General features: G+C 41.9%; 2 protein-coding genes and 1 long non-coding RNA gene across 4 annotated transcripts; 2 read left to right on the top strand and 1 right to left on the bottom strand.

The window, feature by feature from the left end:
• LOC8084385 (DEAD-box ATP-dependent RNA helicase 9) lies at positions 250–4,538 on the top strand. Its single transcript, XM_002443492.2, has 7 exons — positions 250–746; positions 1,432–1,559; positions 1,658–2,066; positions 2,905–3,003; positions 3,081–3,305; positions 3,402–3,563; positions 3,665–4,538. The coding sequence occupies exons 1-7, from the start codon at positions 372–374 to the stop codon at positions 4,121–4,123; spliced, it is 1,857 nt and encodes a 618-aa protein (XP_002443537.1). The 5' UTR covers positions 250–371; the 3' UTR covers positions 4,124–4,538.
• Positions 8,561–12,004, top strand: LOC8076694 (putative serine/threonine-protein kinase). 2 transcript variants are annotated; one of them, XM_002443491.2, is made up of 7 exons: positions 8,561–9,292; positions 9,694–9,830; positions 9,916–10,031; positions 10,188–10,398; positions 10,486–10,723; positions 10,826–10,976; positions 11,525–12,004. In XM_002443491.2, the coding sequence occupies exons 2-7, from the start codon at positions 9,764–9,766 to the stop codon at positions 11,873–11,875; spliced, it is 1,134 nt and encodes a 377-aa protein (XP_002443536.1). In that variant the 5' UTR covers positions 8,561–9,292; positions 9,694–9,763; the 3' UTR covers positions 11,876–12,004. The 2 variants fall into 2 exon arrangements, with proteins under 2 accessions (XP_002443536.1, XP_021302146.1); XM_021446471.1 differs by lacking the exon at positions 8,561–9,292 and having other exon boundaries at positions 9,682–10,031.
• LOC110429822 lies at positions 10,837–12,525 on the bottom strand. Its single transcript, XR_002446989.1, has 3 exons — positions 12,184–12,525; positions 11,456–11,752; positions 10,837–10,967 (listed from the first exon to the last, which is right to left on the bottom strand). It is a non-coding gene; the product is annotated as an uncharacterized LOC110429822 (long non-coding RNA).

The raw sequence follows: 14,717 nt of genomic DNA, 5'->3' as shown, positions 1-14,717 counted from the left end.
CCTCATGAGCCCACCCGGCCCTTCTCGACACCACTAACCACCCCTCTCGCTACAATTCACACAGACGGGTGCTACAACACCCACCATTCATCAAACACTGACGTGCGGGCCTCACCGTCTAGGTGGACTCGCGACCCCACCTGTAAGCTTCACCAGCGACGAGCGTAGAAACTCCGCACGTGCCGTGCACGTGAGCATAGAAATATCTCCGGCCCCCCGCGCCATTTAACCCATTCCCCTGTTCTCGTTCGTCTCGCTTCGTCCGCCCCCTTCCCGCAGCACACCCCCTCCTCCCAAAACCCTAAACCCTAGCCGCCGCCGCCGCCACCACCGCCGAGGCCGACGCCGAAGCGGAAGCGGTAGAGCCAGCCATGTACGCCGCCCTCCGCCGCGCGGCGCCACTCAGGCGGCGCGCCGTGTCCGCACTCGCGGCCGCGCTGCTCCAGCACCAGCCGGCGGCGCTGGGCGCCGCTGTGGCACCACGCGCGCCGACGCTTCTCCCCGCGGCCGCGTGGTTCCACTCCTCGCCGGCGTGGCTCGGGTTCCGGGAGACGGGGGCCGCAGGGGCGGCGGCGCGCGCGGAGTTCGCGGCGGAGGAAGGGTCGTTCTACGAGGAGGATAAGAGGGCGCCGGCTACCGGGGGCGCCGCGGCGGAGGAGGGACTCGAGATTGCCAAGCTCGGGATCTCTAACAAGATCGTCGAAAGGCTCGCCAAAAAGGGCATCACCAAGCTGTTCCCCATCCAGGTAACGAGGAGCGCTGGAATCTTTTACCTTTACATTAAGTTTTGGTCCAAGAGGAACCATATGTCAAAACTGCTTGTCCTGTTCTGCTTCGTGGACATTAGGACCATAAAGGTAAATTCGATGTTTGATTAGTGATTGCAGATATCAAGTTGCTCATATATATAGTCATAATATGCAGTGGCGGATCTAGGATGGGGACAGAGGGGGGGGGGGGGGCTAAATAGTGAACATTTAGGTTTAAAGCTAGAGTTTAATAAGGATTTAAGGCTAATTAACACTTATTTAATGGACAGATCAGACTCGTAGGGGCAGCCCCTCTTTGGATCCACCCCTGATAATATGAGAAAATTGCTTTTGTTTTGCTTTATTCTGCTTTTACTACTGAGAAAAGTGTAGTGTTGTTTACGGAGTTCACATTGGTTGTAATTTCACTGCTTATGTACTGCGGCGGCAAATTGTCATGTTCCAAAATTACACATTTCTGGCCATGTCATTTCCTTGGCATGATGATTGGATGAAATACTAGAATTGCTAGTGTTTGTTAATTATGTTGAGGCGCCAGATCAAATGATAAAGAGTGCCTTGCAATTCTATGGATCCCATATGTATGCGAGGTAAAGGTGTTTCTTTTAAGTCAGTACTGGTTTGATAGTAAACTTCGCCTTCTTTCTTTACCTATATACAGAGAGCTGTCCTTGAGCCAGCAATGCAAGGACGGGACATGGTTGGTCGTGCCAAAACTGGGACTGGTAAAACTTTGGCCTTTGGAATCCCCATATTGGATGCAATTATCCGCCACAATGAGAAGTACAAGTAAGTTTGGTTCCTCTTAACAATGTACACATGTATATTTTTCATTTGTTCTTTTTTGGTCCATTCTCATCTTGCATTTAATTGTTGTTGATTTACAGGCCTGGTAAGTTCCCCTTGGCTATTGTTTTGGCGCCAACAAGAGAACTTGCAAAACAGGTTGAGAGGGAGTTCCTTGATTCCTCCCCATTGGAAACACTGTGTGTATACGGAGGGACTCCAATTATGCAGCAAATAAGGCAACTTAATTATGGTGTTGATGTGGTCATTGGAACACCTGGACGCGTGATTGATCTGCTGAAAAGAGGTGCTCTGAGTTTGGCAGAGATCCGATTTGTTGTTCTTGACGAAGCAGACCAGATGTTGTCTGTTGGGTTTGATCAAGATGTTGAGACAATTTTGGAGAGAGTGCCTCCGCAACGTCAAACATTGATGTTCTCTGCAACAATGCCAACATGGATACGGAAGCTCACACAGAAGTACCTTAACAGTCCTGTTACAGTAGACCTTGTGAGTGCCAACTTCTAGTGTTACTCTTGTTTGCACACATTTATTGCTTGACTTTGTAACTTGAATTTTGATGAACAAGATGTGGAGTCATTTTTGGACTTGTTTATATTGCATACTTTGTGGGATCTTGTTGCTTCCTCAGATTGGGAACTACATTGGCCAATTTGACTATGTTTGATTGATTGAGTCCCTTCTTTGGAAGTGGTATTAAGTTATGCTCATATTGAATCTTTTTTATTTGCTACATCTGGCCCTAAATTATGCCTGAGAATGCATACAGTTTATCTAGTAAAATCTTTTGTTTCAGTATGGTCTAAAATATTGTATGACTGCAAGCAGCTCATCCTGTAAAATTTTGCATTCATTAAGTACACTAGTTAAAGGATTTAGTTGTGCAGAAGTTATATGGATAGGTTCATCCCAAAGATTACAAGGAGAGCTTTTAGTTTGAATTCTAATTTTAGCATGTGCTAAAAAATCATGGTGGGTCCCAAGATATGCAGTGCTAGTCCTCAACCATGGGTCAAACAGGTTTGGAAAATTGGTCTAATTGTGTTTGTAGCTACTGTAGCAAAAATCTGCAAACATTATTGCTCAATCCATATAGTGTAAATGGTATTTGTTGACCTGAAAACGACCAAATTTAAAGTTGCCTATTGTGTGTGCATTAGTTTGTCAGTTAATTGCGCTTTATTGAACTTTGCCTTTGCTAAATGTCATTTGGTTGCTGCACATAGTTCTCTGATGAACAATTTCATTATAGGCAGATTGTTCCTCTATGCTCTCTATTAAGAAATTATTTGCTAGTACATGGAATTGATTTACTGTTTCTTTCTAGGTTGGTGAGGACGACCAGAAGCTGGCTGAAGGAATTAGTCTGCTCTCTGTCTCTTCAGAGAACCGTCAAAAACCAGCTGTCCTTGGGGAATTGATTAAGGTCAATATAGATTAGGTTTTATTATATTTGTCCCACTAATTTGTTGGAACACGTTAGCAATTTATTTGTTCATGCAGGAACATGCAAAAGGTGGTAAATGCATTGTTTTTACACAAACAAAAAGGGATGCAGATAGATTGTCACACAGTATGAGTCGAAGTTTCCAATGTGAAGCTCTTCATGGGGATATCTCTCAATCCCAAAGAGAGAGAACACTGGGAGGATTTCGAGATGGGCGGTTTAATATATTGATTGCCACTGATGTTGCTGCTCGTGGATTGGACATTCCAAATGTAGATCTGGTTTGTGCTTCTCCTTTTCTAAGTTATCTCCTTCATTTTTGTAATCACCACGTGCATCATCTCTTCCCTACCCCTCATGTGGTTATCATTGTTCAGGTGATACATTATGAATTGCCAAACTCGTCAGAGATATTCGTTCACAGATCTGGCCGAACTGGACGTGCTGGAAAGAAGGGCACTGCAATTGTGATGTACAACTATGAACAAAGTAGAGCTGTACGGGTCATTGAACGTGACGTTGGATGCAAGTTTACAGAGGTGAGGGGCTTGTGGTTTGCATTGTACAATGCTGAGCACTGTGCTTTTATTTGTATGTTATCACTGCATTATCCTCACTTGGTTTTCTTTTTTTCTCGCAGCTTCCAAAAATTAATGTCGAGGGGTCTGTCTTGCTGGACGCTGGATTTGACTCCTTCGGGGGTGGAGGTGGAGGGTATGGCGGTTCAAACTATGGGCGCTCACGGGGCTTTGGTGGACGTGGGGGTGGTGGTTTTGGCCGATCAGGCGGCGGCGGCGGATTCGGCAATTCTGGATTTGGCCGCTCAAGTGGTGGATTTGGTGACTCAGGATTTGACCGTTCTGGTGGTGGAGGGTTTGGCAGGTCAGGTGGAGGTGGTGGATTCGGTGACTCAGGATTTGGCCGCTCAGGTGGCAGTGGAGGATTCGGTGACTCAGGGTTTGGTCGTTCAAGTGGTGGTGGGTCTGGTTTTGGTCGTTCTGGTGGATTTGGTGAATCTGGTTCAGGCCGGTTTGGTGGTGGTTTTGGTAGTTCTGGCTCAGGTAGTTTCGGTGGCTTTGGTGACAAGAACTCACGATAGACTCTTAGAAGTAATCACAGGTATAAAATTATGGATGTCCTGAGCCAGGTTCATCTTGGTAATGCGTATCGCAGTAGAGGTTGAGATTGTCTTGGACCCAATCCAAGAACCCTCAGGGCAAAAGTCTGGGTTTGCAGTAGCAAGGTCATCTGGATATGGATCCTTGGGAAGGCAGAAAGAAATAATCACGAGCCTTATTGTTTTCTGTTTGCATTTTGATCCTGCAAGTTCTAGCTCTAGATAATACCTGTAAAATATGCAGAGGGTTTCTGCTGATGATGTTCTTGTCGGTTTTGGTAGTAGCTCCGTACTGTATGATCTGTGGTGTCTTGTAGGCCGTTTTAACCTGAATGACGGTCTCTATATAAGCATATCATATATATCAAACCATAGTCATCAATTGCCTCCTTGCTTTGTTCTCCTGTGCTGGGCTTGGCTGAAAGTACTGTTTGCTGATTTGTTGTGAGAGAAAAACATTGTTGAATGGCTGGCAGATTCGACAGATAAGCTGAAGCAAACATGGCTGGCAGATTCGATGTTTGTTGATTTGTTGTGTTTTTTTGGTTTGTTTTGAATTGTGGGGAAGAATCCCTAGAACTTTATTGAGAGTAACAAAAATACAAAACATAGAATCTGGATCGACGAAAGCTACTGGATAAAGAGTTTTTTTTGGGTTGAGGTTAGGTCTTGTTTAGATCTAAAAAGTTTTTGGATTTTGACACTGTAGTATTTTTGTTTTTATTTGACAAACATTGTCCAATCATAGAGTAACTAGACTTAAAAGATTCGTTTCGTGATTTATAGACACTGTGCAATTAACTTTTGTTTTCATTTATGTTTAATGCTCCATGTATATGCCATAAGATTCGATGCGATGAAGAATCTTAAAAAGTTTTTGGTTTTTGGGTGAAGATTTTCCGAAGAAATAAAGCTGAGTGCGATCAGTTTTAGTTCGTTCCTCTGAAACCAACTGGCCAACACCACCTTTCTTCAGGATGTTCTAGACCTGAATCTCGAGGAAAAACCCTAATAATGTTGAGCAAGACCTCGGAGCTTTGTGAAAAAGGGCAAAGCAGACATGGAAACAGAGACAGAAAGCTGGCAAACACGGATCCAACTAGATGCAGCCGCTGGATTCCTTCCTTGTGAACATAGCACGAAATTGACATGGACCTTCGGTTAACTTTCTCGTCGTAGCTGGTATGGTACGATGAAGGAAGCCAAGAGTCCTCGCCGACGCCGTTTTTTTATTTTTTTGGCACATAATGGTAGTCGCCGCAGGCCAATTTCTTTGGCTGCGCTCACACGTGCAAAATCAGGCTCTGACCATTCTTGGTTTTTTCCACAACCTAAAGCCAGAGAGCTAACCATTCCCGAACTCTAACTTTGATCTCAGAGAGATGTTTTTAAACAGCCTAAATTTGCTCTCGGAGAGATTTGAACACAATGCTATTAAAGCACTTGCAACCACTAGGTTACAGGATTTTTTATTTTTATTTTTTTACTTTGAGCCCAAGAATTTTTTTACATGTCATTTTCTTATCCTCTAGTACATGTTTTCCCACTTTTAACTCGACCTGTCGGGATATAACCTCCCCTAGAGGTTAGAGTATTGCTATTAAAGTAGAAGAATTTAATATTTTTGGCTGAGAAAATTCCTGGATCTTTAGCTTTACCTTCAAAGGGGATTTTTTTAACCAATCTCAGGGGAAGTAAAACCTAGGACTTGCAACCACTAAGCTACATGCTCTTTTGCTTTTCCCTAATACTTTGAGCCACACACTTCTTTTTACATGTCATTTTCTTATCCCTGTAGGGCATCTATTTTTCTTTACACCCTCATACCATTAGGTGGACTCCAGCTTAGCTATATATCGATGATGTACAAAATCATACGGCCGAGAAAAATTATTAGCTAACTGTGACGTCCTGCTCACGAGCTAAGCTTTTATTACAAACAGATACAGTTAAACAGTCGTCTGGCCGGGTCACCAGTGAGGTCTATGAGTTTTGGACACTTAGAGCAACTCCAACAGATATGCTATTCATATTATCTAGACTATTTTTATATTTTTAAAGCAAAAATTAAAGTCCAACAGATGTGCTATCTGGTTTGCTAAAATAACAAGTTTGTTATTCCTAAACTTTCGCTTGTCATATATAGCATGTCGTTCTCACTAGCTATCTTATAGAAAGGCTGTTGTGGAACTCTATGTTTTGAGTGAGTTTTTGATTTTATACAATGGCTAAATCTTGTAGTTTAGAATATAATTTTAGCTAGTCTCTTGGAGATGCTCTTAGGATAAGGATCACAATTCACAAGACATGAGTGGACGGTCTTGCCCTTTGGGAACTGTTGAGTTGGCATCTACTATAAAAATCAACGAGTAAGACAGACTTGGACCTTTTCATTTTGTGAAATCTTTCCTTTTTTTCTTCTTTAGTATGCAAAAATTATTGGCTTTGGGGGTCAAGACCGAGCGATGATCAAATCAACTATGATGGACTTGTTCCTGCTCCGTCATTAGTATAGACAGAACAAGTCAAGCACAATCTCATGATCTAAACGCCAAAAAAGGGAACAGATAAAACTATCCTGCAAGAAAGAATTATGCAGGACCTCATGGAAAATTACATGATTTTTTTTGTTCTTCCCACATCCGAGTTTCCGAAAAGTTGGACCATTTTCTTGAATGATCTGAATTCTGAAATATTTGACCAGCAATGCTGTAGTAAAATAACAATTTGAGACTACGTTGCTTCTTTAATCCTCTGCAACACGTGTATATATAATATAAAAGCATACATGATGATCGGTCAGACCGGAATAATTTTTCCTCCTCTTTCGCTTTCGCCCTCTGACGAAATCAACCAAATTCATCTGTAACATCCATGCATGATAGTGAAACTTGGGGCTCCTGTGACATGACTACATGAAGCGAGGCTCCATTTGCTTGTCTTATAAGTCGTATTTTTTTTCTGCTAGCTAATAAATCAGCAAACAGTACTTTCAGCCATGACTTTTCAGACTAGCAAACAGGTTCTTCGAAATATGCCAGATCAGATGAATCTCTTTGACTTGTGCAGGTTTTCTCTTTTCTGGGTGATACACAGCTGGTACAGAGGTACACAGCTGATGCATGCATGTTTAGCATAGAACTTATGAACGCCTATACCGTGCGGCCCTGCCTGTTCATAAGTTCTATGCTAAACAATGGGCACTAAAATTGCAAGGTATTTGATTGAAATTTGAAATTTTTATGAAAGTTTCTGACACCCCTCAAAAAAATTTAAGGGTATCACCTGAAATTGTCCTATCTTTTTTCCTTTGTCAAATAAAGATATGTTGCCAGCTTGATTTGCATCTCTAACGTGAAGTTAAACAGACTCGTATTTAACCAATTCAGTGTAGAAGTGGTAGGTACGCATTACAATGTTCAGTGTCATGGATAAGTTTCAGGCACAAGTTTAACCAACCACTTAACCAGGAGTCCAAATGCTATAAATGAACAAGTTGACAAGAGTGCGACCTTCATGGCTGGATCAGTAGATAGATGGATGTTGTCATTGTCTCTCTCTTTCCCTGTCTGCAGAACCTAGGAAATGCAAAATGCTTGAAGATTTCTAAGGTCGCACCATGAGCACTGGGACAGCGACAAATTGACTTTTGACAGCCAGCAAAGGACAAGGCTGCTCTAGAATGAAGACTAAATCCAGCATTTTAGTTTCAGCTCAAAAGCCTTATTTTCCAGGTCAGAAAGTCAAAACATTTTGGGTTTCAGCAACAAATTCATTCTTAAGATTCATAATCGCGTACAGAACTCAACTTTGAAGATTATAGGTCCATAACTGATTTTTTTTTGAATGAAGGTCCATAATAACTGATTTAGAGACTGATTCTCATCTACTTGCCAGTATTCTCAAGAAAAAACACATTGTTCATCAGTACAATCCAAAGTATATCTTTTCACCTAATTATTTATCTGTTTCTTCATCATGGAACTATGACCAGTGATTAGACAGACAGAGGGGCAGAGGTCAAACTGCAGAGTTGAATTTGAACTGAACCATCCTGGAAGGAGCAAAGAGCAAATGATGACATAAGAACAGGGTTCGAAACCGCCTTGAAGGAGACTAATCAGTAGATGCCATAAATCCGAACTGGCCTTGTTTAGTTCACCCCGAAAACCAAAAAGTTTTCAAGATTCCCCGTCGCATCGAATCTTGTGGCACATGCATAAAGCATTAAATATAGACGAAAATAAAAACTAATTACAAAGTTTGCCTGTAAATCACGAGACGAATCTTTTGACCATAGTTAATCTATTATTAGACAATATTTGTCACAAACAAACGAAAGTGCTACAGTAGCGAAATCCAAAAAAATTTCGCATCTAAACAAGAAATTTCAGCCATGGACAGTAGCCTTCCAACCTCCAAGACTGAACTTTATAAATATTTAAGTACAATGCAAGCGTGTGGGCAAAGTCAATGATTGTACAGTAGAATTGATGATAATACAAAAACTACATGCTTTTCCAAGGCTAAGTCATTAACCCATTTCTTATTTACAAACATAACTTTATTAGGGTAATTTTATAATGACAATTTTATATGGTCTTTGAGCACACATGGTATCTAAAGACCTGAGCTGCACAGTTGTACTCGGTAACATGTGTTTGCTCGGCGATCAGTCCGTCATTAGCATAGCTAAACCAGGATCTAATTTAAGTACTTCTAAGATGTGAACAGAAACACTGCCGCTTTGCAAACCACAGTCAACAGCTCCAGATCATCCACACCTATCAGATTACAAAGTAGCTCAAACTTGTCTATCATCTTGGCATCTTCTGATCCTCGCTTATTTTATGGTTCCTGGCTTGTGACCCATGCGCGTAAGTCTTCCATGCTGTACCCTGTCAAGTTGCAAGAAAAACTGAACTCTCAAGGTCAGAAGAGATTGCCTGGATTGTCATGTATTTATGGCACAGCCACGCTGGTCTTCTCCTTCTGCCATTGCAAGTCTTGCAGAAGCATATGCATCTCTCTTCTATATCTTCTCTTACTACCTTTCAAGAATTCCCTTGTTGGGCGCTCGATGTTCTTGGCACCTTTATGCAGACTTCATCCTGTGACACTGAACTCTTCCACTGATCAATTAATTTCCAGGTGAGTTTTTTCTTCTCGGTTTCCTTCTCTAGTTTTCTGAGTCAGCTCAGTTCTCTGCCTAGATATGTGGGTTTCTTGATTCTTGTAGCTTAGAAGGTATCCTGCAAATTTGTTTACTCTGTATTTCAGTGTTCATGGTGACAATTGACATTTTTCTTCCACTGAATTTTGTTGGTCAAACATGAAATCCATGAATCAGTTTTGTTTTTACCATACACTTTTAGCTCATTCCGAGGTGTGCGCTTTGTATGAATATGCAAACTTGGATGCGATCTACAACTCTTTATTTTCATCTCTCACAGAAAGAATCAAGTTGCTAAAACTAACAGTTTTGACTTCTCAGTGTCACCATGCAGTTCCTGATTGGTCTCTTCAAACCCACTAACTATTTTCTTGCTCAGGTAGCTACCAGCATCTCTTTTGCATATCTCAAGATCTGAATTTCAAATAAGAGAGCTCGAAACAATAGTAATGGGTTGCTTCCCTGTGTTCTGGAGGAAGAAGAATACCAGAAGCCAGATTGTGCAACATGACCAAGGTAAACTTTTCCTTCCAATCGATCAATAGCTGTTCTTCTGAAGCATCTCAAAACCTTACTGTAGTTCATTCGGTTCTGTTCGCAGACATCGCAATCACGGGCAATGTGAAAATCTACTCGTCCAAGGAGCTGAGAAAAGCCACAAGAAATTTCAGCCCGGGAAACAAGCTCGGACAGGGTTCTTTCGGCCGTGTCTACCTGGTAGGTTGCTCCAATATCTCTGTTGTAGCCTAGTTCAGATATCAGCCCAATTATCTTCCTGACTGGAACACAGGAATCTGAGAGGAATTTGCTGCAGTTTTAGGAACACTGAATTGTCAGAACATACGCCCTAATGTTCTGATCTGAATTGTGCAGGGAAAGCTGAAGAACGGCGAGAAGGTTGCCATCAAGGTGCTCTCCTCAGAGTCGAGGCAAGGGAGAAAGGAGTTCTTGAATGAGCTGAGTGTCATATCCAGCATAACTCATCACAATCTAGTCAAACTGCTTGGCTGCTGCGTCGATGGAGGCCAAAAGATGCTGGTCTACAACTACGTGGAGAACAACAGCCTTGCACAGACCCTTTTCGGTAATGCCTGAACCTGATTTTTGGTGGGGATGTGATGCATGTGTTCGGCTAGAATCTGGATCTCTGATGCATCATGGTGTTCTTCAGGTAATTCCCGCAGTGGCATCAGATTAGACTGGAGAACGAGGGTGAAGATCTGCATTGGTGTTGCTGATGGGCTCACCTACCTTCACGAAGAAGTCCATCCACCGATCGTTCACCGCGACATCAAAGCCAGCAACATTCTTCTTGACAGAAACCTGAGACCCAAGATAGCAGACTTTGGGCTGGCAAAGTTCTTCCCAGGCAACATGACACATATCAGCACCAGAGTTGCAGGGACGCTGTAAGTAGTGGCACACTACCTGTTGATGTTCATGTCCTCCTCTGATCTTGCAGATATATCATATGATTAGGAAAACAGAGTTGACATGTATTCTTTTTTCAGAGGATATCTTGCACCAGAGTATGCCATCCGAGGGCAGCTGACCAAAAAGGCCGATGTCTACAGCTTTGGTGTACTGCTGCTGGAGATTGTCAGTGGCAGATGCCACACTGATCCCAGATTACCTTTTGATGAGCAGTTCCTCCTAGAAAAGGTGAAGAACAATCCCAATCTTAGTTTAGGCTTCATACAGTATTGTAAGTAATTTGAATATGGTTATGAATAGAAAGTTTAGACAACAAACTACAGGAAGGACCATTCTTTTTTGTCAAGGAAAAAAAGCACTATAGTACATAACCAATGGCACTATATATGCAGATTACCTAATTTACACCTAATTTGCATGATTGATCAATTTATATGATCACATATTAGACAAAAACAAGCACAGTCTAGAGTTGGTAGAATCCCAAAGGAAAGTTCAAGGAAGGTATTCTTTTCGTGTTGCTTGTATTTACGCAGTAAGAGCTACTTGCATTGGTTGGTTGTTGTGTTCCTAGTTTTTAGGTATTGATCCAGTTCTCATGAAAACAGTTGATTCATTAAAAAATTGATGAGTTCTGAGAGATTTGACTAATTGGTAAAGGTAGAGCTAACGACCAGACTTTTACAAACTTGCTAGTTTTGAAATACCTGAAGTGCTAGTGCTATTAGATCTTAGACTTTGATTAAAATCATCTGAAGTTTCTTCTATTTTGTCAGGTCTGGACACTCTATGAGTCCGATGATCTTGAGAGCATCATTGACAGGACCCTGAAAAATGATTTTGACACCGAAGAAGCACGTCAGTTGCTGAAAATAGGTCTTCTGTGCACCCAGGATAGCCCCAAGATCAGGCCCTCCATGTCAATGGTCGCTAAGATGCTGAAGGGTGAGTGTGCTGTAAGTGACAAGATCATGAGGCCCGGCTTGATCACAGACGTTATGGACCTGAAAGTCAGGACAGTAGAGCCAGTTCAGTTCAGTTTATCCCCATCGATGTCTCCTGCACTTAGCAGCTCACTGGTGTCCACACTTGCATTAGCAGGTAGCACTATTGTAGAGAGCCGCTGATGGAAATAGTTGAAGGACCAGATGCCTACGAAAAAGTGGGCTGTAATTGGAAGCAACATGAGTTGTTTTTGTTTGTGTTTTAGTACATTGTAAGAATGTTAGTAGATATATATCATCCTAGTTTGATTATCGAGAATAGAGGTTTGGCTTTACAATTGTCAGTTAAAAGTAACATTCAAATGACTCAGAACAATGAGATACACAAAGTTGACATCGGCACACCGGCGGAGCCAAGGCCCGGCCACCCTGGGCAGCTGGCCGGGCTCCCACGGTACAGAAGATGCGGGAGGGGAGAGGGAGGTGCGTACGCAGGGTCGCCGGCTGGTGCGCGGAGGACGGAGGCGAGCGCTGCGACTGGCGAGAGGCGGGAGGCGGAGCCGCTGATGCCGCCGCCGAGCCTGGGACTGCCCCTCCGTCGCTGAGGGTCCGAGCGCCGCTGAGCGCGAGTGGGGAAGGAACAGAAGATTGAGCGTCGGCGCTGCGAGGAAGGGGAAAGACTATGCGGCGGTGCGTGGGTTTGGGCTGATTGAATGGCTTTGTACATGGGCCACTAAATAAAAGCCTATATAATCCCTTTTTACTTTTCTTTTTGATTTCTTTTTTCAGCAACTTCCATTTTTTTAGCAACTTTCATTTCCTTTTTCTTTCTAACATCTTTTTGATAAATTAGCACCTATATAATTAATATCTATATATCTAGGATAATATATTTATCAGCAATTTTCTAAATTCATACCAGTCTTTATTATCCTCTATTGACCTTCACGTATTTATAATTAAATTCCTTACTCCACTAGAAGACTGACTTTAAACCCCGGCTCCTATCATGGTTTTGCAACAAATCAAACAGATAGCTTGAGAATTGGAGATTTAGAGAGAGAAGTAAAAGTGGAGACAAAAAATAGAGAGATTTCTTTGAGGTTGTAGAGTTTCAGTTCTTCACTACAAGACATGATGGCCTCAAACGTTACATATCAGCCCAATTCTTACCATAACACTTGTTAACTCACCACCAACTCACACCACTACGGCTTAGCTGTCAACATTACCCCACCTTGATCGATGCCATTTGCTCTATTGCCAAATGTGTAACGATACTTTTGATCCTTCTTGTCCTCTTCTTCATGGCCCTGACATTGTCCCCCCTCAAAAAGTTGGTTGTCCCCAAGCAACACTGGATGGGAATCGCCTCGGGAGATCGTGAACTTCCTTCCGCGGCGTCAAGGTTGGTGAGTGATCATCAAACAACTGCACCTAAATTTGTGACTGTAAAGAATCCCCTTTATATACCATATGTGAAGCTAGAAAATAGATAGATGGGCCTGACAACCATCAAAGAATCATATGGAACCAAAATAATATTATTATCTTTTAAATTCTAGTAGCAAAACACGTAGAAAAATCATCTTGGATGCTTTGAGTTCTATGTTGGAGGTGCATTATATGTTAGGGACTATACTAGTGTCTCCAGGGTCCAATTACATAACATTATGAAATAATGATTCCTCTAAGAATATTTTTTTAAAATACAAACCCCATTAGGGGAAATTATGAAAAAAATCCCTCACACCTTTCCTATAAAAAGGAAAGAGGGGAGATAGACAAGGACTTATAAATTTCTTTGCTCTTTCTCAATTGTTCTCCACTCTCTTCTCTATTTGTTTGTTTTAAGGTCAAAATTTTAAATGTCTACTACATAAAAAAAAACTCTTAAGAGATTAGAAATGCTTAAACACGCATAAACTTAGGTAGAAAAAAAATCATGAATACCATACTGTAAATACACTAACATCAAATCAAAGTTTAAGCAAAATAGATAGCTAAATTACAATGGACATCAAACTAGTGGTGTTTATATTTGATTGAAAATAACAAGAGCTAACAAAATTAAGATCCTCATGGCAATGATAGAATCACAACCATTCAGGACCATAGGATACACTAACATGACAAAGTATAACAATCTAATATCACACCATAAATTTTATCCCACGAGCAAATAATAGATCTTTAGCAAACATAGCAGTGCGTTGTATTGGGCTATCAAACATTTATTGAAAATAAGGAGGAGAATTATATAAATTATTTATGTTTTACCCTTTCTGAGTGGAACAGGATCCTAATTGAATTTAGAGTTTAGACTGTCCTAGCTTAGATCATAAAACACAATCAGAAGAGTCATGACACAGATTCAGACCCTCCCAAGCAAGCAAATACCAGACCACTTAGATCCGGATCGATGGACACTCCTGACACAAATTCAGACCCTCCTGAGCAAGCAAATACTAGCCCACTCAGATCCGGATCGATGGACATCGTAGGCACCTGCGCCGGCAGCACCGAGCATACAAGGAAACGGAAGATTGCAGCGACGGTGGAGGATGACGATGATGAGCAGGAGGGTGTGATCCCGGCAGAGGTGGTGGAGGGAAGCAAGCATGGCGAAGGATCTATCTAGAGGCCGACGAGCACCCCTTCACTAGCTTTATCACCTCAATGATCCTAGAGAGAGTAAGTTCTATCAAAATTGCATTTTTTAGATGAAGTCAATCGATATGGGGAGCAAAATGATGTGATATCTATCCCAACTATGCAAAATCTAAGAAGAATAGAAGTAGTGATTAGTAGCATGAGTTCCCAACCAAGAAAAGGGGGCAAAGGTGACTGACTTGGAACCAATTCTATGTTAAAGAGGATAATTCCAGAGCTATTGGCTCATGATATAAGGGTCACTTGAAAGTATATGCAAGGAGGAAGTATAAATCTTAGGTAGAGATTCTAGTAACAGTTACACCAACAATTCGTAAACATTCTTCCTCAACCCCTCAAGAGATTGTTGAGG

Source organism: Sorghum bicolor, chromosome 8, assembly GCF_000003195.3.
Source record: "Sorghum bicolor cultivar BTx623 chromosome 8, Sorghum_bicolor_NCBIv3, whole genome shotgun sequence".
NCBI lineage: Eukaryota > Viridiplantae > Streptophyta > Magnoliopsida > Poales > Poaceae > Sorghum > Sorghum bicolor.
Note: the sequence above shows the minus strand (reverse complement) of the source record. Positions and strands in the feature narration are given on the sequence as shown.

Coding starts and splice junctions, on each gene's coding strand:
- LOC8084385 (XM_002443492.2), top strand. CDS start 372: ATGTACGCCGCCCTCCGCCGCGCGGCGCCACTCAGGCGGCGCGCCGTG. Junction 1,560..1,657: donor CGCCACAATGAGAAGTACAA/GTAAGTTTGGTT, acceptor GTTGATTTACAG/GCCTGGTAAGTTCCCCTTGG. Junction 2,067..2,904: donor GTCCTGTTACAGTAGACCTT/GTGAGTGCCAAC, acceptor GTTTCTTTCTAG/GTTGGTGAGGACGACCAGAA.
- LOC8076694 (XM_021446471.1), top strand. CDS start 9,822: ATGACCAAGGTAAACTTTTCCTTCCAATCGATCAATAGCTGTTCTTCT. Junction 10,032..10,187: donor CTTTCGGCCGTGTCTACCTG/GTAGGTTGCTCC, acceptor TGAATTGTGCAG/GGAAAGCTGAAGAACGGCGA. Junction 10,724..10,825: donor ACCAGAGTTGCAGGGACGCT/GTAAGTAGTGGC, acceptor TTCTTTTTTCAG/AGGATATCTTGCACCAGAGT.